The sequence below is a fragment of the Pipistrellus hanaki genome (genome assembly GCF_964339955.1).
Source record: "Pipistrellus hanaki genome assembly, chromosome: 1".
Classification (NCBI taxonomy): domain Eukaryota; kingdom Metazoa; phylum Chordata; class Mammalia; order Chiroptera; family Vespertilionidae; genus Pipistrellus; species Pipistrellus hanaki.
In genome coordinates, this window is record NC_140503.1 from 60,883,013 (window position 1) to 60,905,174 (window position 22,162).

The 22,162-nt window shown below is 41.2% G+C and overlaps 2 protein-coding genes across 5 annotated transcripts in view; one reads left to right on the plus strand and one right to left on the minus strand.

Annotated features, from left to right (window-relative positions):
- Positions 1-2: 2 nt before the first annotated feature.
- LRRC57 (leucine rich repeat containing 57) lies at positions 3-6,129 on the plus strand. Of its 2 annotated transcripts, XM_084903861.1 has the most exons (6): positions 3-244; positions 324-429; positions 540-678; positions 1,170-1,438; positions 4,543-4,728; positions 5,179-6,129. In XM_084903861.1, the coding sequence occupies exons 2-6, from the start codon at positions 346-348 to the stop codon at positions 5,218-5,220; spliced, it is 720 nt and encodes a 239-aa protein (XP_084759987.1). In that variant the 5' UTR covers positions 3-244; positions 324-345; the 3' UTR covers positions 5,221-6,129. The 2 variants fall into 2 exon arrangements, with proteins under 2 accessions (XP_084759987.1, XP_084759988.1); XM_084903862.1 differs by having other exon boundaries at positions 24-429.
- A 5,627-nt stretch (positions 6,130-11,756) lies between these two features.
- Positions 11,757-22,162, minus strand: part of SNAP23 (synaptosome associated protein 23) — a 43,092-nt gene continuing 32,686 nt past the window's right edge. For all 3 annotated transcript variants that reach the window (XM_084903885.1, XM_084903883.1, XM_084903884.1), the window contains 3 exons: positions 16,440-16,598; positions 15,568-15,712; positions 11,757-13,863 (listed from right to left, as the gene is read on the minus strand). In XM_084903885.1, the coding sequence (XP_084760011.1) occupies positions 13,798-13,863; positions 15,568-15,712; positions 16,440-16,598 (370 nt within the window). In that variant the 3' untranslated portion in view covers positions 11,757-13,797. The remainder of the gene's footprint in view (positions 13,864-15,567; positions 15,713-16,439; positions 16,599-22,162) is intronic.

Sequence of the window (22,162 nt, forward strand, 5' to 3'; positions counted from 1 at the left end):
ATGACGTCACGGGGCGTCTCCGCGCAGGCGGAAGCCCGGGAAGCGCCTGGCAGGCTCGCGCGCCTCCCGGGTCGTCTTCGGAGCCCGCCGAGAGGGAGTGCGGGGCTCCCCGGTCCACCGCAGCCTCCTAGCGGCGTCTAGCCTTGGAACGGCTGCTGCAGCGACAGGGCCTGGTGGTCGGGCGGCCTGTCCTTCCCTCTCCCCCTCGCCGAGATTCCTAGTTCTGCGGGAGGCGCCGCCTAGGGTAGGAGCCGCAGCCGGGAGGCCGAAGGGGTGGCTGCGCGCCTGGCCCCGGCGGTGACAGCTGCACTTCCTCCCCGCAGGGACCGGAGCCGCGGCGCTAGCATGGGAAACAGTGCCCTCCGCGCTCATGTGGAAACGGCGCAGAAAACTGGGGTCTTTCAGCTTAAGGACCGCGGGCTGACCGAGGTGAGACTGGGAGGGACCGGACCTGGGGATTAAACGGGAGATGGGGTGGCGGGGACGGTGACGTTAATCCGCGAGGGATTCTCAGCGCTGTGAACCCCCTTTCTCTCCAGTTCCCTTCAGAGTTACAGAAGCTGACGAGCAATCTCAGGACTATCGACTTATCCAACAACAAGATCGAGAGCCTACCGCCTGCGATCATAGGGAAGTTCACGCTGCTGAAGAGCCTCTCCTTGAACAACAATAAACTGAGTATGGCTTTTGCTACTACTGCTCAGCTGTTAGGAAGGGTGGTGCTCTCTTACAAGCTAATTTTTGATAGGAGACCGTTCCGACTTCTCAAGACGCAGGAGAATGTCAGAGCCCTTGAAGTTTTCTCGTGTATTTACATCTGCAAGCCTCTGGTGGTAAAATGATTGGTACTAGGAAAATTTGGACGGGGCAATAGAAGTGGAGGGACTTCCAAATCCCACAAAATTGCTGTCAGGTTGTGCGGAGGTTCCTGTACAGAATATACACATACATGCTTCCTTGCATTTTGATGGCACTCTCACCTTCAGAAGACTATGTTAGCAAAAATGCAGTACTTTAAAAATGGCACAAGTGGGAATTCTGTGTATGTTAACAATGGGCATAGCAGGCTGCTATGTAATTTTTATTAACTTCATCAAAGGTGTTTTTCTGTATCAGATTCAGGTTTTTATGTGGTGGGTTTTTTTGTTTGTTTTTTTTGTCTTTGCCAGCTGTTCTTCCTGGTGAGTTATGCAATCTGAAAAAACTAGAGACACTAAGCCTAAACAACAATCACTTGAGAGAGTTGCCGTCTACCTTTGGGCAACTGTCTGCCCTCAAGACCCTGAGCCTCTCTGGGAACCAGCTGCGAGCACTTCCACCCCAACTTTGTAGCCTACAGCACCTGGACGTGGTGGATCTCTCCAAGAACCAGATTCGGAGCATACCTGACACAGTGGGGGAGCTGCAGGTCATCGAGCTCAACCTCAACCAGAACCAGGTCTAGAGCTTAAGGCTTCTTTTCTAATATATATCCTGAATAACCTTCTTTTCTCTAAGCTGTAATCATGGAGCTGGGCATTAGAAGCTGGTTGAGAAGTATATTCTGTGGGCTGGACTAGTTTCAAAGCCCAAAGTCTCGTGGAGATAGTTGAGACACTAGTTGTGTTTGCTGTGTATTTTAGAGGTTGGGATGGTAACAGGGTGCTAACTTCAAAAGTTAAACTTCTGTCTCACAAATCTTGTAGAGTTCTACAGATCCTTTTCAAACATGTCTCCAGTCATCTAACAAGGAGTTGTCAGGCCCAGCAAGCATGGCTCAGTGGTTGAGTGTTGACCTATGAACCAGGAGGTCACTGTTCAATTCCCCGTCAGGGCATATGCTGGAGTGCTGGAGGCAGCTGATCAATGATTCTCTCTCATCATTGTTTCTCTCTCTTCCCTTCTCCCTTCCTCTCTGAAATCAATTTATATATATCCTCTTTATAATAAATATGGAATATGCAAATTGACCATCACTTCAAGACAAAAGATGGCGGTGCCCACAGCCAATAAGAAGGCCCAGGTCTTGGGTGCTGGCAGCCAGGGGGAGGAAAGCCTATTCTTGTACAAATCTTCGTGTATCAGACCTCATGTGTATGCATGTGTGTGCATGTGCGCACGAGTACGTGCGCGCGCGCGCGTGTGTGTGTGTGTGTGTGTGTGTGTGTGTGTGTGTGTAGCTGTCAGAAAGAGTGGAAAAGAAGCTTACACTCATAGGTTCTCAGAGTTAGACATCAGAGGTACTCTGTTGTCCTGTTTTGGACGTCTTTGTCGATGTGTGTTCTGCTTTTGTTAAGAAACCATCAGCAATAGGCACTCTGGAGACAGCTCATTTCATTGTTGGACAGCTTTGATTATTTGAAATTTGTTTCCAATACTTTGGAAGCTCTTTGGTTATTATGTATACCTGGAGAAACAATCTTTGTTTTAGACAGAAGACACAGATGATGAAACCTTAAACATAGTGAGGTAGGTGGCCTTTAGTTTTTGTAGTGTCTATGCTTCTAGATCTACAGCCCAATACAGTAACCATTAGCCACATGTGGCTATTAAAATTCATTTGAATTAAAAATTCAGTTCCTCAGTTGCCACAAGCCATATTTGAAGTGTTCAAAAACCATGTGTGACAGTGGGTTACCATATTGGATAGCACAGATATAGAACATTCCGATCATTGCATAAAAGTTTTATTGGGACAAAATTATCCTAGATTGTAGTGGCCTTAAATTATTTATAAAATTCAGTATGTCTTTGAAGATATTAGCCTCCTCTTTTCCTTAAATGAATATTCTTTTTTTTTTTTAAGTATACTTTTGACTTTAGAGAAGGGAGAGGGAGAGAAACATCAATGATGAGAATCATTGATGATCAGCTGCCTCCTGCACACCCCACACTGGGGATCAAGCTCACAATCCGGGCATGTGCCCTTGACTGGAATTGAACCTGGGACCCTTCAGTCCGCAGGCTGACACTCTCTACTGAGCCAAATGAGCTAGGGCTTAAATGAATGTTTTTGAACTTTTTAGAAAAATTGACTATTTTGAGGGGGGGGAAACTTGAAAAAATTGTTAAGCAACAAATGTTTGTTTAGCACTCATTCCACATTCACCTATGCTGATGGTTCTCAGACGTTAGTGTGCCTCAGGAGAGCTTGTTGAGAGAGATCATTGGACCCCTCAATGTTTCTGATTCAGTAGATCTGGGGTGGGGTCTGAGAAGTTCCCAGGTGATATTTAGTGGGGGAAGGTACCATCTGAGATGATACCAGGGGGAGTAAATATTATTTGGTGATTTGGAATATTTAATGGGCAAAGAAGTGAATGAATTAAAGATACTTGCTTGTTACTGAATTTGAGGGCCTAAAAAGAGTGATGCTGTTGAGAATAGATATGTTGTATTGATTATGATGGTGCAAATGGAAATGTATTAAAAATTGGGAGACATAGGAGTGGAATAGAGGTGAGAGATTTGATTGTAGATATAGATTTTGAATTTTTTTTTTTTTTTAAATATATTTTATTGATTTTGTACAGAGAGGAAGGGAGAGAGACAGAGAGTTAGAAACATCGATGAGAGAGAGTCATCGATCAGCTGCCTCTTGCACACCCCCTACTGGGGATATGCCCGCAACCAAGGTACATGCCCTTGACCGGAATCGAACCCGGGACCCTTCAGTCCCCAAGCCGACGCTCTATCCATTGAGCCAAACCGATCTCGGCAGATTTTGAATTCTTAACAGAAATGATGGCTTTAATAATAAATGGATGGGCTTTCTAAAAGAAAGTTTAGACAGACAACGAAATATTAAGTATTAGAGGCTACTGCTTGAAAAATGTCCATAGGAACAAGAAAGGAGCCAAAAATGAGGAATAATTCAAAAGTTAGAAAGAAAAACTCAGGACTTATAGTAGAGGGTTTCAAGGAAGGGATAGATAGTACAATCAAACATTTATATACACATAAAAGATTGGCAGTGAATGTACCAAAATGTTTATTGCTGGTAGATGCAGTTATTTTCTTTAAATTAAAAAAAATTGATTCTCAAGTTTTCTATAAGAGTGCTTTTATTATCAGAAAATTTTATTTCCAAAAAGCCACTGGTTCAAAAGCAAGTCCTCCTTCCTCACCTCCCAAAAAAGTGGAGGAGCCGAAACCGGTTTGGCTCAATAGATAGAGCGTTGGCCTGTGGACTGAAAGGTCTCAGGTTCGATTCCGGTCAAGGGCATGTGCCTTGGCTGCAGGCACATCCCCAGTAGGGGGTGTGCAAGAGGCAGCTGATCTATGATTCTCTCTCATTGATGTTTCTAATTCTCTATCCCTCTCTCTTCCTCTCTGTAAAAAATCAAAATATATTAAAAAAAAAAAAAAAAAAAGTGGAGGAGTAGTCACAGATGCTACATGACAGAGGCTTCTGGAATGAGTAGGTAGTAAGAAAATGGAGGCGGTAAAAAGAGAACTAGGACAAATTGTCAAGTAAAGGTTTTTTTGCTTAAATTTAGTAAAAAAAATAACCATTACAGTGTTTATAATTTTTCCTGTTATTCTTTTTTGTTTGTTTAATAGATATCTCAGATTTCAGTAAAGATATCTTGCTGTCCTCGCCTTAAAGTTCTTCGCCTGGAAGAGAACTGCCTTGAGCTCAGCATGCTTCCACAGAGCATCCTCAGTGATTCCCAGATATGTCTTCTTGCTGTGGAAGGCAACCTTTTTGAAATAAAGAAACTTCGAGAACTAGAAGGCTATGATAAGGTATGTAGTCATATACTTTTGCATTTCTAGTCACTGCTCCAGAGAAGAGAATGGTGAAGTAACCTACATGAATGTTTATAGCCACAGGCTGCATGGATAATCCTATTTGTCAACAGGATTTGTTTTCCATTTCGGAGGCAAGTTCTAAGAGTTAGCCAAATTCTTGAACCAAGATGTACTGTACACTCTTTATTGTACCAAGATGACTTTTTCTCTAGATGGTGTATTGTAAAGCATCTTTGTCTTTTGATAGGTTTCCTATTAAAATATCAAAGCTTAAAAGACCCCAAAACTATGTGCTTTAGATTTGCATTTAAAATAGGTAGATTTTTGTAGGAAATGAGGGACCATATCCAATGAAAACTAAATGGGAAAAAAGAAATCATATGATAAAGGTATTTGCTCATGCCAAAACACCACTTATATATTTTTTTCTTTCATGACTTTTAGTACATGGAGAGGTTCACGGCCACCAAGAAGAAGTTTGCTTGATGTTCTCCACAAGCATGGGAACCCTTGTAGGACGTTGATTTGGAACCTGCTGCAATCTGGCTGGAGCAAAGGTTCCTGTTGCTGTCAAGGATGCCTGCAGTAAGGAGCTGATAGTCCAGGAGATTATATTGCATTTGATCTCTTTCCTTTCCAGAGCTTACCTTAAATAAGCTAAAAGGACTCAACAGACAGGAAGAATTCTGCGTTTTGAGTCATGAATAGGGAAATGGACAATGTTGGTCTTCAAATCATCATTAGTTTGGTTTTAAGAAACCAACAGCTAGTTGCTATTTATACAGTGAGGGGATGCTGCCTGGTAATAGAATAGCTCCACGCCACAGCTTGAAATTTCATGTGTAATTGCAATGAGTGAGCTTTCATAAAATCAGCTGCCATCCCACTTCTATGTTAACATTTCCCATTTTTATGATATTGAAATAACTTGTTGAAAGGCTGCTATGGTTAATCTAAGGATCTGTGTTTTGTTCCAGTCCATCAGTTCAATTATAGTATTTATACTTGGAATTTAGGATGTACTTATATAAATGTGTGACTGTCTTGATTAAAAGTGTACCTTGTCAGAGAAGCTTCAGTACAACACTAAGATGTTCCCAAGGCTGCAGTAGCAACTTCTTTACTATTGCAGGTGCCTTACTGGTAGAGGGCTCTGAAGAGCTAAAACCATATATGCAAAACTTGTAAGATACAAGGGTTTTAATAATCAAGATTTTCCTGAAGTTTTGTTAGAAATAACCTTATTTCTGGTAATCCTTTTCTCCTTTTTGTATTTTATAACTCTACTAATCAAATTACCTGTCAAAAAGCAACTGTAGTATTTTAAAACAACCTATGTATATCAAGTTTATTCTCTGAATGAGAGAATATATTAAATAAAGAATTTTTAATGAACTTTTTGGCTGGAAGGAAGGTTCATCCTTTAAAAAGAAGACAGGAGCCCTAACCAGTTTGGCTCAGTGGATAGAGCGTCGGCCGGCCTGCAGACTCAAGGGTCCCAGGTTTGATTCCAGTCAAGGGCATGTACCTTGGTTGCGGGCACATAACCAGTAGGGAGTGTGCAGGACGCAGCTGATCAATGTTTCTCTCTTATCGATGTTTCTAACTCTCTATCCCTCCTCCCACTCTGTAAAAAATCAATAAAGTATATTAAAAAATTAAAGACAGGAAAACTAACCTGTAAATGACCTTTTGTTTGAAAATAAATTGATTAGGAAGAAATGTTTCAGGTTGAGGTTGCATAAGTACTGCAATGCCTTCATGAGACTGATAAACATTTTGTGGTAGTAGAACCATATTTATTAAGAGAAACTGAAGGTACAAAGTTAGATGGTTTCAAATTGTTACTGATAGGAATATTTATAAAGCTACCACTCTGTCATTTTTTGAAGTTTTGTCTTATCCAAGGGGCTATTACTTACAATATACTTACAGTTCTTGTTTTACAAACCTTGTTTAATCTTTATGTCTTAGTATTTATGATCTTAGTATTTAATCTACATGAGGAAGTTTCTCTGACCTTCAGTCTGGTCTGGGTTTTCTTTTTCCCATGTTATTTTCTGTTTCTCAAATTGGGGAGGAATAGTTTATCATTCTTGAGTTTTACTCAAAAAATAAATTTTAATGCTTAATCTTATTGATGTTTTTTTTTAAAAAAAAATATATTTTTTATTGATTTATTACAGAGAGGAAGGGAAAGAGATAGAGAGCTAGAAACGTCGATGAGAGAGAAACATTGACCAGCTGCCTCTTGCACACCCCCTACCGGGGATGTGCCCGCAACCAATGTACATGCCCTTGTTCGGAATCGAACCTGGGACCTTTCAGTCCGCAGACCGACGCTCTACCACTGAGCCAAACCAGCTTCGGCTTAATCTTATTGATCATTTAACTAAACACTTAACATTTCTCTATTTTATCAGTACTTATCATCTAATAAATCAGAACTTATAAATTTAAATGTCCCCAGCCACTTAATTACTAGTTGGAATTTTTAAAAATCTCCAACTCATCCAGCTGGTGTGGCTCAGTGGTTGAGTGTCAACCTATGAACCAGGAGGTCAAGGTTCGGTTCCTAGGCAGGTTGCCGGCTCAATCCCCAGTTGCAGGAAGCAGCCAATCAATGATTCTCATTATTTATTTATTTCTATCCCTCCCTCTCTAAAAATCAAAAAAAATATATTTAAAAAAAAAAAAACCCCGGAGAGGATCCAAGATGGCTGCTCGGGTATACACCTAGCCGCAGCAGCTCACAACAATTTCAAGGGAATACAACTAAAATGTAGAGTGGACATTGCCCAGAGCTACAGGTAGTCGACTGACTGAAAACTCTACAATAGGAAGGAGGGAGACAACCAGAAGGAAAATCAGAGGAGCTGAAAAAAAAAGCCTAAGGTACGGAGACATGCGGCACGCTCGCACGCCCGCGCGCGCGGAGAGGTCGCAGCCGGAGAGAAGGAGAGGGCTGGGTGCTGCCTGGCGTTCCCTAGCAGGAAGGAAATAGAACCCCCAGCCTGGGCTGAACCCCCGAACCGGCAGCGCTGAGCCCCAAGTTATGGGCCAGACCCTGGGGACCCAGGCTCCGGCAGGGGGAGACAATCCCGGGGGACTGCAAAAGGCGGGGCCCCCGGAGTCGCGCGCACATGGCGCGCAGAGGACTGAATGTTGACTCTGATGCTGGATTACCCTAGCTGGAAGAAACAAAGCCTCCAGCGGCAGCTCTGAGCCTCAGTCCAGACCGCCCCGAACTCCAGGTCTGGGCCAGTCCCTGGGGACCCAGGCTCGGGCAGGGGGAGACGGAGCTGTGAGGTGGAGTCCTGGGAGCGCGGCGAAAGGCCGAGCCCCCAGAGTCGAGCACACTGTGCGCAGAGGACAGTCTGTTGACTCTGATCCTGGACTCCCCTAGTGGGAGGGAGAAAGAAAGCTCCAGACTGGAGGAACGCGACGAGGAGCAGGAGCCCCTGCCGGACACCGGCCAGCCGGGCGCCAGCAAGGAGCCGGGCGACGGGGCCCCGGGGGCGGGGGGTGCCCCTGAGCCTTCGACTGCTGAGCGCGGGCAACGGAGCCAAGGACGGGGGCTGCTTCCTGGGCGGCGCCGACCCCGGCAACAGGCTGGAGCAGCGCAGGAGCCCGCGGAGAACAAAGGGGTGCCACAGGCCAACCAGCTGAGCTCCCAGGACAAGGAGGAAGAAACCAAAGTTCTCAATGTGAAGAAATCAAGTGAGAGCAAATGATAGTAAAACTACTTAAGAAAGAATACAAAGAAGATCTTGAAAAATCAAAGACTAAGTCAGAACTCAACGCACCAGCCAACATTGCAACATAAATGCGTTTTTTTTTCTTTTTTTTAAAAAAGAAAAAAAAAAAGAGAAAAAAGGGACAGAATGTTGGAACAGCGGCGACCAGGCCTAGAGTGGCCAGGCACAAGGCAGTGGCAGCTGGGCCCGGAGCAGCAGTGGCCAGGCCCCAGAGCAGCAGCAGCCAGAACAAGAGCATCAACGGCCAGCACTGGAGCAGCCAGACCTGGGGCAGTGGCAGCCAGGCCTGAGGCAGAGGCGGCCAAGCCCAGGGTGGCCAGTCCAGGAACACCCAGACACGGAGTGGCTGGGCCCGGAGAAGCCGGGCCCAGAGCAGCCGGGTTGGGAGCAGCCAGGCCCAGAACAGCAGTAGCCAAGCACGGAGCATCCAGGCTGGGAGCGGCCAGGCTCAGAGCAGCCGGGTCGGGTGCGGCCAGGCCCGGAGCAGCGGCTGCCAGGCTGGGAGCGGCCAGGCCCGGAGCAGCGGCTGCCAGGCTGGGAGCGGCCAGGCCCAGAGCAGCCGGGTCTGGTGCGGCCAGGCCCGGAGCAGCGGCTGCCAGGCTGGGAGCGGCCAGGCCCGGAGCAGCGGCTGCCAGGCTGGGAGCGGCCAGGCCCAGAGCAGCCGGGTCTGGTGCGGCCAGGCCCGGAGCAGCAGCTGCCGGGCTGGGAGCGGCCAGGCCCGGAGCAGCCGGGTTGGGTGCGGCCAGGCCCGGAGCAGCGGCTGCCAGGCTAGGAGTGGCCAGGCCCGGAGCAGCAGCTGCCAGGCTGGGAGCGGCCAGGCCCGGAGCAGCCGGGTCTGGTGCGGCCAGGCCCGGAGCAGCGGCTGACAGGCTGGGAGCGGCCAGGACCGGAGCGGCCGGGACCGGAGCAACCGGGCCCAGAGCAGCCGGGTCGGGTGCGGCCAGGCCTGTAGCAGCAACAGCCAAGTCCAGAGCAACTAGGTCGGGAGCGGCAGTGACCAGACCCGGAGCAGCTGGTTGTGGAACGAACCAGAGCAACAGAGGCCAGGCCCGGAGCAGCCAGGCCCAAAACAGCTCGCTCCTCGCCTGTACCTGCCCACGGCTGCCTCTCAGACATGGCTGGAAACTTTTGCGGGAACTTGAGGGTCTGCTGAATCAAGTGATGAAGGCTTAGATCTGGATGTGTTGAGTTAGTATAGCGCTGGGGTGTTGATCTGTGAGTGCCTTGGGTGGGGCCTGGATGAGGCTGGTTGACCTATTTGGAAATGTCTTTTGTGTGAAGTGTATCATTGGGCATGTGGAGGTATTATTGATATGAGAAAATGCTAAGTAACAGATTTACTATCTGAAAAGGGATTTACTATCGGGGAAAGGGAGGGAGGAAGAGACTGAACATAAACTGTGCACCTATGGATGAGGACAATGGGGGATGGGAGGGGGCAGAGGGTGGGGTGGGAACCTGGTGGAGGGGGGAAGAAATGAGGAACCTTTGTAATAATATGAACAATAAAGATGGATTTAAAAAAAAAATTAATAAAAAATAAAAAAAAATAAAAAAAAAACCCAACCCTATGAGAATCAATGACTACTACCTTTCACAACTTGGACCCAACCTTATTTCCAGATATCCTTTCTTCACTCTCATCTGCCTAGTCATACCAGGTCATTCTACTCTTTAAATCCATAGTGCAATGTCTGTCTTTTAACTGCCTTTATACATTGGTTTATCAGTCAGAAATGCCTTCTTATTAACATGCTCTTTCCCTGTCTAAGCCCCTTTCTATTATAAATCTAAGCTGAATTAACTGCTCCTCCATCTGTTACAACAGCACTTCTCACATTCTGTATCCATCTGTCTCTTGCTAGACTGAACTACTGATGCCAGAAATTATGTAAAGTAATATATCCAAAGTTATAGTACACAAGTATTTACACTTAAAAATGAACCAACAAAGTAGGTTAACTTGTGGTCGGGAGACCCACATTTTATTGGCCACCAGCCTTAAGTCATCTACGTTCTTTTAGAGCTTGGGTGGAAGTCAGTGTAGATTAAGATGATAGGCCTTGGAGTGAGAAAGACTCTGGTTTGAACCCAAAAATCTGTCACTTAGTAGCTTTATGAATTAGAGCAATTTATTCTCATCTGTAATATGGGCCTCCTACCTTTCAGGTATGTTGGGAGGATATGATGAAAAGATACATAAGAAGGCATTTAGCATAGTACCCATGACAGTAAGCATTTAATAAGTGGTGCCATTTATTTCATCTGTAATGTATTAAAATAGAGTTTAGCAAGTTGTACAGAAATGGAAAGCTTTGATCAGATACAAAGTTAAAAAGGAGAATAAGGAAATTGGATATCAATTTGAGAAATATAAATCTGACGAAAAATGTATTTGGGGTAACTTAATATTCTAGTAAGAGAGTGACCTGAAGAAAATAGGCACACGGATTGGTTGTCTCCTGCACACGTCCCACCAGTGTGGCTCCGTTGTGAGGCATTGTCCCGGGCACATGTTTGGTTCCCAGTCGGGCACATGCTGGGGTTTCAAGCTCAGTTTCCAGTAGAGATTGTGTAGGAAGCAGCCAATGGATATTTTGCTCTCATATTAATGTTCATTCTCTCCCTCTTCCTTCCTCTCTCTAAAAATCAATAATTCTTTTTTAAAAAGCAGCTCTGGTCAGCATTGCTGTGTTTAGAGCATAGGCCTCAGCAATGAAGGGTCACTGGTTTGATTCCTGGTCAAGGGCACATATCTTGGTTGCAGGAGGCAACCAATTGATGTTATCTTGCTCACATTGATGTTTATCCCTCCCCCCTCCTTTCCTCCCTCCACTATCTAAAAATCAATGGAAAAAAATATCCTCAGGTGAGGATTAACAGAAAAGAAAATAGCATTAAAAGAAACAAATAGAAACTAATTCTAAGTACTATTCAGTATACGACGAGGTCTGGGAAATAGACATTTAAGTTAAGGAATATTCACAATCCAAATATGACATGAAAATATCTAGAGCTGAAGTGGTAATAAAGGATAAATTAAAACTGAAGAAAAAAGGCATGACCATATGGGCTAAGACTGAAAATATGAAGAGAGAGCTTATTATTAAAAAAAAGTAAGTAAATGCTTTTAGCAAGGACATTTAGGTACAGCACAATCCCCGTTGTTTTATATCTTCTTACTTTACACGTGGTTCCATCACTTGCCAAACTACTCTTTTCATCATGGTGCATTTCTATTACAGAGGATCTAAATTAATCTCACTTTAAATTATTTTCCTCTTCATTCCCATGTTAACTCTATCTTCTCTTTTTTTTAATCCTCATCTGAGGATATTTTTCCATTGATTTTGACAGAGAGGAAAGAAAGGGGAGAGACAGAAATATCCATATGAGACACATCGACTGGTTGTCTCCTGCACCAGGACCAGGGATTGAGCCTGCAACCGAGGTACATACCCGTGACTGGAATTGAACTTGGGACCCTTCAGTCCGCAGGCCAGCGCTCTATCTACTGAGCCAAACAGACTAGGGCCATGGCCAGCAAACTGCGGCTCGAGAGCTACATGCGGCTCTTTGGCCCCTTGAGTGTGGCTCTTCTACAAAATACAAGGGCCTGGGTGAATCTATTTTGAAGAAGTGGCGTTAGAAGAAGTTTAAGTTTAAAAAATGTAGCTCTCAAAAGACATTTCAATCGTTGTACTATTGATATCTGGCTCTGTTGACTAATAAGTTTGCTGACCACTGGACTAGGGCCACTATATCTTGTAGGTCTCTCATAAAAACTGTCCTTTCAGTCATCAGTGTATTGAAGCTCAAATGAGGAAAAGACTAGTAATGATTAAAATGTACCTAATGACAAATCATAGAATGGAAAGTCTTATCAGTACTTCCAATAAAAATGGTAAAGATGCTTTCTCTTGGGAGTGCCTCTTGATTTATGGACCTTTCCTTTACTCAATTTGTTACATAAGAGCTGATGAAATGGTTTCTCTCCCCCCTCCCCACCCCCCACTCTAAAAAAATTCACAGAAACAACCATTTTGAAAGAATAATTCCATTAGTTACAAAATTTAATTGTAAGGATCAAGCAGTGGTTATTGGTCAAACCAAACCACATTAATAGTTTTGATGTGTACAGGTGCCAGCTTTTAAATAAAGGTGACAAATACCAACCAGATTCTTATAACACTGTTCAGGATCTAAACAAGTGTGATTCTGAACATAGTTCAATACACAAGGCTAAAAGAATGATAGTGCAATCATCAATAATAAAAACAAAGGCATAATTTTCCAAATCAATTTTAGTTAAACAGAATTCTAGCTTTTCAAAAGTCTAAATCTACATAAAACTCAAAGTAATCTAATTATTTTTCTACCTGAGATCAAAACAAGTTTATATTTTCCTATCTAAACATAATTCTTGGCATTGAGGTAAATCTGAAATCATGTGAAATATTTTGTCAAACATTCCCCCAAAATTTTAAGCCCTGCTTTAGACAGAAATTCTCATGTTACAATACATACTTAAATATTTTTCTTCAAGGACTAATGACAAACTTATGAGGTTAATAGGCTTGAATTAGAACCATGATACTAATATGAAAATAAAAAGCCATTCATTTGTATAAAGTGTTCCTGTATGGTGCAATATGAAATGTGATCACAGACTCTATGTACATATATGAATCATCAAGACTTCAGGAATTAAACTCACTTTAAGAATACTCCTCCTTATTCTTTTTTGAAGCAGATGTTGCAAACTTGTGATATATAACAAAAATATTGTATATAAAAGCTCCAAAACCAAGTAATAGCCTAAACTGGCAATAACTGCAACTTAAAATCTAAATCCAACTAGATCTTTACTGTGGCTACGCAACTTATTGCTTTGTGGCCTGAAGGTTTTACTGAGGTAACAACCTCTTATCTTTTCTTCTCCTTGCACTGCCCTAGCCCCGCCCCCAGCTTCCTATTTCATGGCTGTCTTTGGCAACGCTTCCAAATCATGAAAGCAGAAGAACCTACTTCAGTAAATGAGGAGGGTGAAAAACAACGCTATATATGATGTATAAAAACCAAGCTAAGAGTATAAACTGAGAAAGAAAAATATTGGAAGGCTGAGCAGCAGTCTACCCTCAAGGAAAAAAAGAGAAAATAAAAAACAGGGCTGTTACCCCTTGCCCCTCTTCCACTTTATCTCCTGATTACAAGAGTGTGGAGCCAAAATTTCAAACTCTGAAAAGGCAATGACTGCAGGAAGAGCTAGATAAGTGAGTAAATGGTAAAGAAGTACAGCAGTACTTTAGCTGTCAATGAGTTTCTTTGCTCTGGCATTGGCACCTTCAATACGATCTTTGTTGGTGTCAGCCTGAAAAAGAAAAAAAAAAAAGACACCAGCATTACTTCACAAGGTAAGTTAATCTAATAACAGTTAAATTCCAGTTTGGCCACTATGGTTTAGCGGCTGAGCACCAACCCAGGAACCAAGGGATTGCTGTTTCGAAACCTGGTAAGGGCACATGCCAGGGTTGTGGGCTCCATCCCCAGTAGGGACTGTGCAGGAGGCAGCCAATCAATGATGTTTTTCACTCCTCTCTCATCAATGTTTCTCTCTATCCCTCTCCTTTCCTCTCTCTCTAAAAATCAATTAAAAAAAACAACATTAAAAATGTTAAATTTCATACACTTGGAGTAATAGATACACTCAGGAAATAATCAAAGTCACATTACAAAATTCATCTTGGGCAAGAACTGACACTATAAAATTAATTTAGAAAAACTTGGGTATGTAAATATAATGAAGGTATAACAGAACTTTCCAGTATTTTTTTTAGTCTTTATTGTTCAGATTATTATAATTGTTTCTCTATTTCTTTTCTTTCTTTCTTTCTTTCTTTTTTTTTTTTTTTTTTTTTTTTAATATTCTATTGATTTCAGAGAGGAAGGGACAGGGAGAGAGAGATAGAAACATCAATGATAAGAATCATTGATTAGTTGCCTCCTGCATGCCCCCTACTGGGGTTTGAGCCCGCAACCCAGGCATGTGCGCTTGGCTGGAATCAACCTGGGACCCCTCAGTCCGCAAGTGGACGCTCTATCCACTGAGCCAAACCAGCTAGGGCAACTTGCCAGTATTTCATTAATTCTATATTTTTTCACAGTTTAACATGTCTGAAACTGGGATACATCTTATAATCAATGGCATTTAGTTGCAACAAAATATAAGAATGCTCTCCTCTGCTACTGATCTGACCTTGTGGGAGTCCCCGGAACGGAATCATAGAATCCCATTTGGAGTTAACCTAAGTCTAACACTGAGAGATTGAAATAACCTTCCCCAAGATCTTTAGAACAGATGTATTACCACATCCATATCAATATGTGAATTAAAATGATGGGTAATATGTAGCCTAAACCCCTTTGAAAGCATCATTTGCCTCAATAAAATCCATTTTAAGTGACTCAACAGAGAGTCAAGCTTAAAAACTTACCCTATGCTTTAAAGTACACTGATACTTCAGTAAGTAACAATAAGAATGGTATAAGATATGACACATCAAAACATTGAACACAATTTCACTTGCAGTGTCTTTTATAATATGTGAAGTAAAAAAATCACACTTTTTCATTACTCACAGGACTTATTTTGTATGCTCATTCTACGTGAACCATTCTGCAGAACTGATTTTTGCCTTACGGACTTATGAGAATTCAGGAACTTACTCATTTATTATTTAACAACAACAACAATAACAACTCCAAAAGCTAACTTGCTCATTCAGGGGAGGGGGGATGGACAGCCCACAGAAAGGTTAGAGATTCTAAGCTTCATGTGTAAAATTTTAAATGAAACCATTTCATTCCAAATTCTTGGCTTTAAAATGAACCAATTGCCATAAGCAAAAGAACAACTCAGCTATTGTTTCTCAATGTGCTAAAACTGGCTGCTTCATCAAAACTCAATACTGGTGAGGATAATTACCCATTACTAAAATACTGAGCACGTTACCCATTACTAAATGCCTCACTGTACTAAATGCCTCATTTTCTGATGGCACTAAGAAGCTTTTACCTTTTCTGTGATCCGGTCTATTTGTCGATTCTGAGACTCAATCTCATTGCCCATGTCCAGGGCCATGCTTTTTAGATTTCCTAGGATACTGCCCACTTGACTCAGGTTCTCTTCCATTTCATCTTCTCTGGCATCATTTGTTATACTATCACAAAAAGATAGTTAATTAAGTTTGTGGTGAATTCTAAATAGACTAAGTCTGGATTTAGTTTGCATAAAAACAAAATTACTCTAAGCAATGTTAGACCCAAGGGAACATAGGTTACCTTAGAAGCATTCCATAGTAAAAATGGAAAGACTAGTAAAAGAAAGCACAGTGTCTTAAAGCCATGTAAGAGACAATTAAGTAAACTCTGGAACAGTGCTTCTCAAAATGTGATTCCCAGTATAACCTGAAAACTTAGAGACAAAACATGCTAATTCTTACACTCCATTCCAGATCTACTGAAACAGGATAGAAGTAGATCTCAGCAATTTGTTTTAACAAACCTTCCGACAACAAAGTTGAGTAGTTGCAACAAAGACTGTATGGCCTGCAAAGTCTGAAATATTTATTATCTGACTCTTTATAGCTATTCTTATAGGGATTTGGTTAACCCTTGCTCGAGGACACATTTTAAAACACATTTTCCTATTTACAGCTTACATCAGTAATTTGGAAAGTACTGAAAAATATAAAGAAAAACCCATAATTGAAGGCTGATATACCACAGTCAACATTTTGTCAGAAGGCAGCTTTTTAAATGAATTTTTAAAATGAAATAAATGCTATTTCTAACTAATGAGTTAGGATTCATGTATAACTATACCCATCTTCCTCAGTGAGCCATTCATTTAGGAAAGGGATAAGAATATTGAAAGGAGCTGCATACCGTTTAATGTATCCATCATTGGCTGCTCCTGTGGCTGCTTGCTGAGGCTGACCATTTGTTACTCGGCCTGGCTGCTTAGATACTACCTTGTTAGAAGAGTTGTCTCCGCCATCTCCCCATGTTGTCTTATAGGCCTTACCAGACTCAAAGTTCTTTGTCCTATATAAGAGTCAGGAGTGCAGACACCAAAAAGCAGGAGAGGGAGAGTTGTAATTATTAGTGCTTGTTACCCTCAGGATGACCTTTGTATCCTTACCATAACAGCCACTTACATGCAGCTAGATATAGATTATCTGTACTCTGAACCATCACAATATGGCATAGGAATAAAGATGAATTTTAATGCCCACTGACATTAAAATTTTTTTTCAAAGTTCAAGTACTTCCACCAAATCTTAATTAAGCAGTCAGCAAGTAGCAAAATGCATTTTTATTTTTTAAGGTTCCCTCAGCCTTTGACACTCTCCAGAAAAAGTGGTAAATGGACACTAGGGCAAAGTGTTCTTAGGCTAAGTGTTCTGGGATGTCTTAAAGGTTCCTCGGTGGCATCTCAGGTTGAAGGCTGGAAAAGTAAGAAGGCTGAGTAGGCAACACTTGGACACCAGCTGCCTCTTACTTGAACCAGAACAGGTCCAATTGATCAGTTTTTTTAAGTTAGAATTTTGCATTAAAACTTTAAAAAGGATTTCTTAACAAATAAACATCATAAAGGAAGGGAATGAATTACTTCCAAATTGAAAAACCAATGAATAACTAACAATCTTGGCCAAACTGGTGCCAGTTATAAATTCTTTGGTTTAGGATTTTTTCATTAAGAATTTATTTTTTCTAATTAAAAAAAAAAAAACCCTAAATCCAGGCCTCTTAAAAATAAAAGCATATGCTTTAGATGTAACTGAAATAGACAAAAATCAGCCAAAGTCAGAATTTTACCAAGGGATTTACTACTCAAACTGGTATAAATAGTAATGGTATACTTAAGTTACTTTAAAAGAGCCAGCTGAGTGTGGCTCAGCATTTGAGTGTTAACTGGGCCCAAGAGGTCACTGGGCCCCGGGATGCTGGCTCAATCCCCAGTAGGAGGCAGCCGATCAATGATTCTCTCATCATTGATGTTTCCCTCTCTCCTTCTCCCTTCATCTCTCTGAAATCAATAAATTTTAAAAATAACTATTACAAAAAACAACCACACAAATAAAACATTTTACTGATTGCATAGGTACAGTTTCACTCATACAATTTTAGTTTTTTTTCTATATATATAACAAAGCAGAATATGGCTATAACACTGGCCTCTGATTTATTCCACATAATATGTTAATAAGGAAGTTTTGAAACTACAGAAGCAGAGGAGAGATTTTATAAAAATAGTGGCTCTTTCTTTAATAGATATGTGAGGATTCATTTTTTGCAAACAGAATTAGATCTTGGACCTTAATCATTAATGCTAAAGAAAGGGTACTACTACTTTTTTGATAAGAGGCACTGAAAAGGTAAACAAATCTATGAACACTAAAGAGCTAGTTCTCAAAGTGCCTTTCTTGGTTCCACTTTAAGTTCTCACAATTAATTTCTAATTTATGCTATTATGTTTTATTAATTAATCTGTCTAGTAATAAGCTATGATAAATCTTCCCTGGTCCTAACCAGTTTGGCTCAGTGGACAGAGCGCTGGTCTTGGGACTAAAGGTCCTCGGTTTGATTCCGGTCAAGGACATGCACCTTGGTTGTGGTCCCATCCCCAGTACAGGAGGCAGCTGGTTGATGTTTCTCTCTCTTAAATATTTCTATCCCTCTCCCTTACTCTCTGTAAAAAATCAATAAAATATATTTTAAAAAATCTTCCCTGGAGCAAGGTGAGATTATATCTACACTAAGAAAAGAGAAGGAGCCGAAACCAGTTTGGCTCAGGGGTAGAGCGTCGGTCTGTGGACTGAAAGGTCCCAGGTTCGATTCCAGTCAAGGGCATGTACATTGGTTGCGGGCACATCCCCAGTAGAGGGTGTGCAAGAGGCAGCTGGTCGATGTTTCTCTCTCATCGACGTTTCTAACTCTCTATCTCTCTCCCTTCCTCTCTGTAAAAAAAAATCAATAAAATATATTTTTAAAAAAAAGAAAGAAAAAGAAAAAAAAAAAGAGAAAGATGCAAATTGACCGTAATTTCATGAACCCCACCAGACAATGAGTAGTATGGAGATTAACCCAACAAAGATGGCCGGTTAATTTGCATATACACCTGCTGAGCAGCTGGGGCAGGGTGCTTGCGATGATGCAGGCAATCCGCAAAACCCCAGCCACTCTGGGCCTTTGGGCAATGTGGGAAGGCGGAAAGGCTGCTCCAGGCTGGAGCAAAGGTGGAAAGGAGCAAATTCATCCATTCTTGCATGAATCTTCATGCATCAGGCCTCTAGTATTTTTATAATTATCTGTTTGGTGAAACTGATTTACATGTATTCTTTGTTAATAAGATAGATCTCAGGCAAAATTCTAAAGCAGAGTAATAGCTAGTAAACAAAATAAACATTAGGTTTTTTGTTTGTTTTTAAATATATTTCATTGATTTTTTTACAGAGAGGAAGAGAGAGGGAGAGTTAGAAACATCGATGAGAGAGAATCATCGACCAGCTGTCTCCTGCACACCCCCTACTGGGGATGTGCCCACAACCAATGCACATGCCCTTGACCGGAATCGAACCCGGGACCTTTCATTCCGCAGGCCGACGCTCTATCCACTGAGCCAAACTGGTCTTGGCATAAACATTAGTTTTTCAGAAAGTGAATAACCAGATATAATAGAAGTAATATAAGAGGGATTTTTATCAGCATGTCAGATTGTAGAACAGGTCAAAGACTGAAGGCTGGAATCCATAAGTCACTTAATATTGACATCGTGTTTCTGAAAGTCTACTCTTTATGTATTAAGACAGGACTTTTGGGCTCTTGGTCTATCACGAGATATGTACATACTCCAACCTCCTTCTCAACTTTAAGAGATAATATTTGAAATTCCTTAAATTTTTTAGAATTCTTCTTTTCACAATTAGATATAAGGGGCAGAGGAGGATCCAAGATGGCTGCTCGGGTAGACACCTAACCACAGCAGCACACAACAATTTCAATGGAATACAACTAGATATAAGGGGCATAAGATGCAAACTGTTTTAACATGATATGAAGGAGGTTCAATTAAGCCAGTCTATAAATGAAGAATCAAACTGGTTACTAAACCCTTGTCCCTTTAAGAGGAATGGATCTCTGAAGATATTCTTCCAATAACAAGGAGAAATTATATAACAAGCTGACTTTTAATTTTTTTTTTTTTTTTTTTTTTTTTTTTTTTTTTTTTTTTTACAGCTTTGCATTGGATTGTCATGTTTATTTTTAAACAGGTTGGGGAAAAACTGCAATTTTTTTCATGCAATTATGACATGACATCTGTATTTTTATGAAGAAGTGATTTTTAAATGCAGTTGGTTTCATATCTTCACCCTTGTGATAGGTCTATTTCTCTTTCAGCACCTCCACTCTGGGTAAAACCTTCTAGTTGCTCATGATCCTGTCACTTGCCAATATTACCCTAGAGCTTCTCCCACCAAATTAGAACACCTTTGAAAGTTATCAATTTTTAAGGGCATTAACTGATAAAAATAATGGATTTAATTTGTCTTCTTACAAAGGGTCTTAAATGCTTCAAAGGTAATATTCACCTAATTTGAGCACCAGAGTAACCTGGATGCTTTGAACATACAGGTGCACAGGTTACACTAAAATAATTCTGCTTCAGCCGGGACCGGTTTGGCTCAATGGATAGAGCATCGGCTTGGGGACTGAAAGGTCCCGGGTTCGATTCCGGTCAAGGGCATGTACCTTGGTTGCGGGCATATGCCCAGTAGGGGGTGTGCAAGAGGCAGCTGATCGATGACTCTCTCTCTCATCAATGTTTCTTACTCTCTATCTCTCTCCCTTCCTCTCTGTACAAAATCAATAAAATATATTTAAAAAAATAATAATAAAATAAAATAATTCTGCTTCAATATGTATGAAGTGAAGCCTGGGAATTTTTTGTTGTTACTGTTTTAGGTCATTAGCTACCCAGGCAGGGAAGATTAACACTGTTCCAAGGGACTTACAATCTGTTTTAGAAGAAATATTTTAGATTACTGTAACAGTCTTTGGTTTTCTATATATTGAGACACCGAGGAACTGATCTAGAGCAGGGTTGGGGAACGTCCAGCCCAAGGGCTGTATAAGGCTCCAGAAATCACTTGGTCTGGCCCTGCCAAGGCATTAGGAGTCAGTTAATTAAATGTTTGACCAAATATAGCAGGCTAATTTTTAAGTTGATAATTTTGTATAGGCCTGTGAATGATGTTATAAATATAAAATGGCCATTGGCAGAAAAAGGTTCCCCACCACTGATCGAGAGACAGCAAAGGCATAAACCAGGAATTTTTCTTTTCATTAAAGCTACAAGATTTAGCTCAGCTGGTGTGGCTCAATAGTAGAGTGTCAACCCATAAACTAGGAGGTCACAGTTTGATTGCTGGTCAGGGCACATGCCCAGGTTTTGGGCTTTATCCCCAATGGAGAGTGTGCAGGTGGCAACCAATCAATGATTCTCTCTCATCATTTATATTTTCCTCTCCCCTCCCCCCTTCTCTCTGAAATCAATAAAAATATATTTTTTAAAAAGCTACGAGAGTTGTAGTAAATTGACTTGAACCCTAATCCCAAACCTAACAATTAGTAGCTGTAAAACCTCAAGCAAACTTCCATCTCTAGAGTTTTATGTAAAACTAAGATAATAACAATAATTAACAGTTTACAGAGCTATGAAAAATTCTGTTGATAATGGATGCAAAATTGCTTTGTAAAGCATTAGACAAAAATTTTTATTCTTTGGCTTCAACCTCAACCTGATCCTTAGTTAACAGTTCATGCCTTTAAAGTGCACAGATTACCAATTGGTAGGTTTGCTCTTCTGGCCCATTAACAGTCCCTAGCTTTGAGCTCTACAAGTAGCTGAATATAGTTGGCATATGTTCACATAACAAGACCATGTAGGCCCAGGATGTTTTGGTTTACGGTAAAAAAAAATAATGGTTCTGGCCTGGCCAGTATGATTCAGGGTTGAGCATCGACTATGAATCAGGAGATCATGGTTCGATTCCCAGTCAAGGTACATGCCCAGTAGGGTGAGTACAGGAAGCAGCAGATCGATGATTCTCTTTCTCCCCCCCACTTCCTCTTTCTGAAGTTAAAAAAACATATTTTTAGAAATAAGGTTCTGATCTGCAACAGAACTGTTTTGCATAATAAAATTCATAGCCCCTCTAGGAAGATATTAGACTTTATGATAAAATGTTACTCAAATTTGAGATTGTTTAATGCAATTAAGAACTCTATTGGGAAAGTTAAATTTACCTCTTATCAGTTTAATAAGTCTAATAACCTTTAACCATTTTTTTCCCTTATAAATCTCATTGAAAAATGACAGGTTTGAAATAAAAATTTAAAATATCCCTTAATTAATTTAACAAACTTCCATAAAAGCAGAAAACAAGTATCAAGATAAGAACACAATAACTTTAACAGTTTCTTTTTCTAGTTTTGGTTGTCAGCATTAGTACTGATCAGCCAAAAGAAAGCCAAATATTACCCAAATTTCTTTCATATAAAGGAGAAAAGGGGTAAAATAAATATCAATTATAATGTGTGTGTGC